We start from the raw sequence: 407 nt of genomic DNA, 5'->3' as shown, positions 1-407 counted from the left end.
GTTAACCGAATTGCACTAAATCAAGGAAATACACATATAATTCCTCAGTGAATAACCCTCCCCCCCTCATTGCAGATGGAGCTGCAACGACTACCGAAAGCTCACCTCGGACCACACGATGTGCCGCGCCACCCCGCCCACCTGCTCCATCTACCTCGAGGGCGTGACGAGCAGCGAAAGGGCGTTTATCCTTGACGCCCACAACAAGTACAGGGCCATTGTAGCTCGAGGGGAGGAGAGCGAGGGGCTTCCAGGGCCTCAGTACTCGGCGTCCGACATGCAACAGCTGGTGTGGAACGAGGAGCTGGCGCAGGTGGCTCAGGCGTGGGCGTCCGCTTGCCCGGATTATCATGACTGTCAGGACTGCAGGCGGGTTCTGTCCAGTGAGCGTTGTTGTTTTTTGGTTT

At 57.2% G+C, this 407-nt stretch overlaps 1 protein-coding gene across 1 annotated transcript in view; it reads left to right on the top strand.

The window, feature by feature from the left end:
• LOC119590552 overlaps positions 1 to 407 on the top strand; it is a gene marked incomplete in the record, with an annotated part of 10,832 nt that overhangs the window by 6,585 nt on the left and 3,840 nt on the right. The window contains 1 exon segment of the mRNA XM_037939209.1: positions 76 to 383. Within this exon segment, the coding sequence (XP_037795137.1) occupies positions 76 to 383 (308 nt within the window).

Source organism: Penaeus monodon, chromosome 27, assembly GCF_015228065.2.
Source record: "Penaeus monodon isolate SGIC_2016 chromosome 27, NSTDA_Pmon_1, whole genome shotgun sequence".
NCBI classification, from domain to species: Eukaryota; Metazoa; Arthropoda; class Malacostraca; order Decapoda; family Penaeidae; genus Penaeus; species Penaeus monodon.
This window is presented reverse-complemented; position numbering and strand designations above follow the sequence as displayed.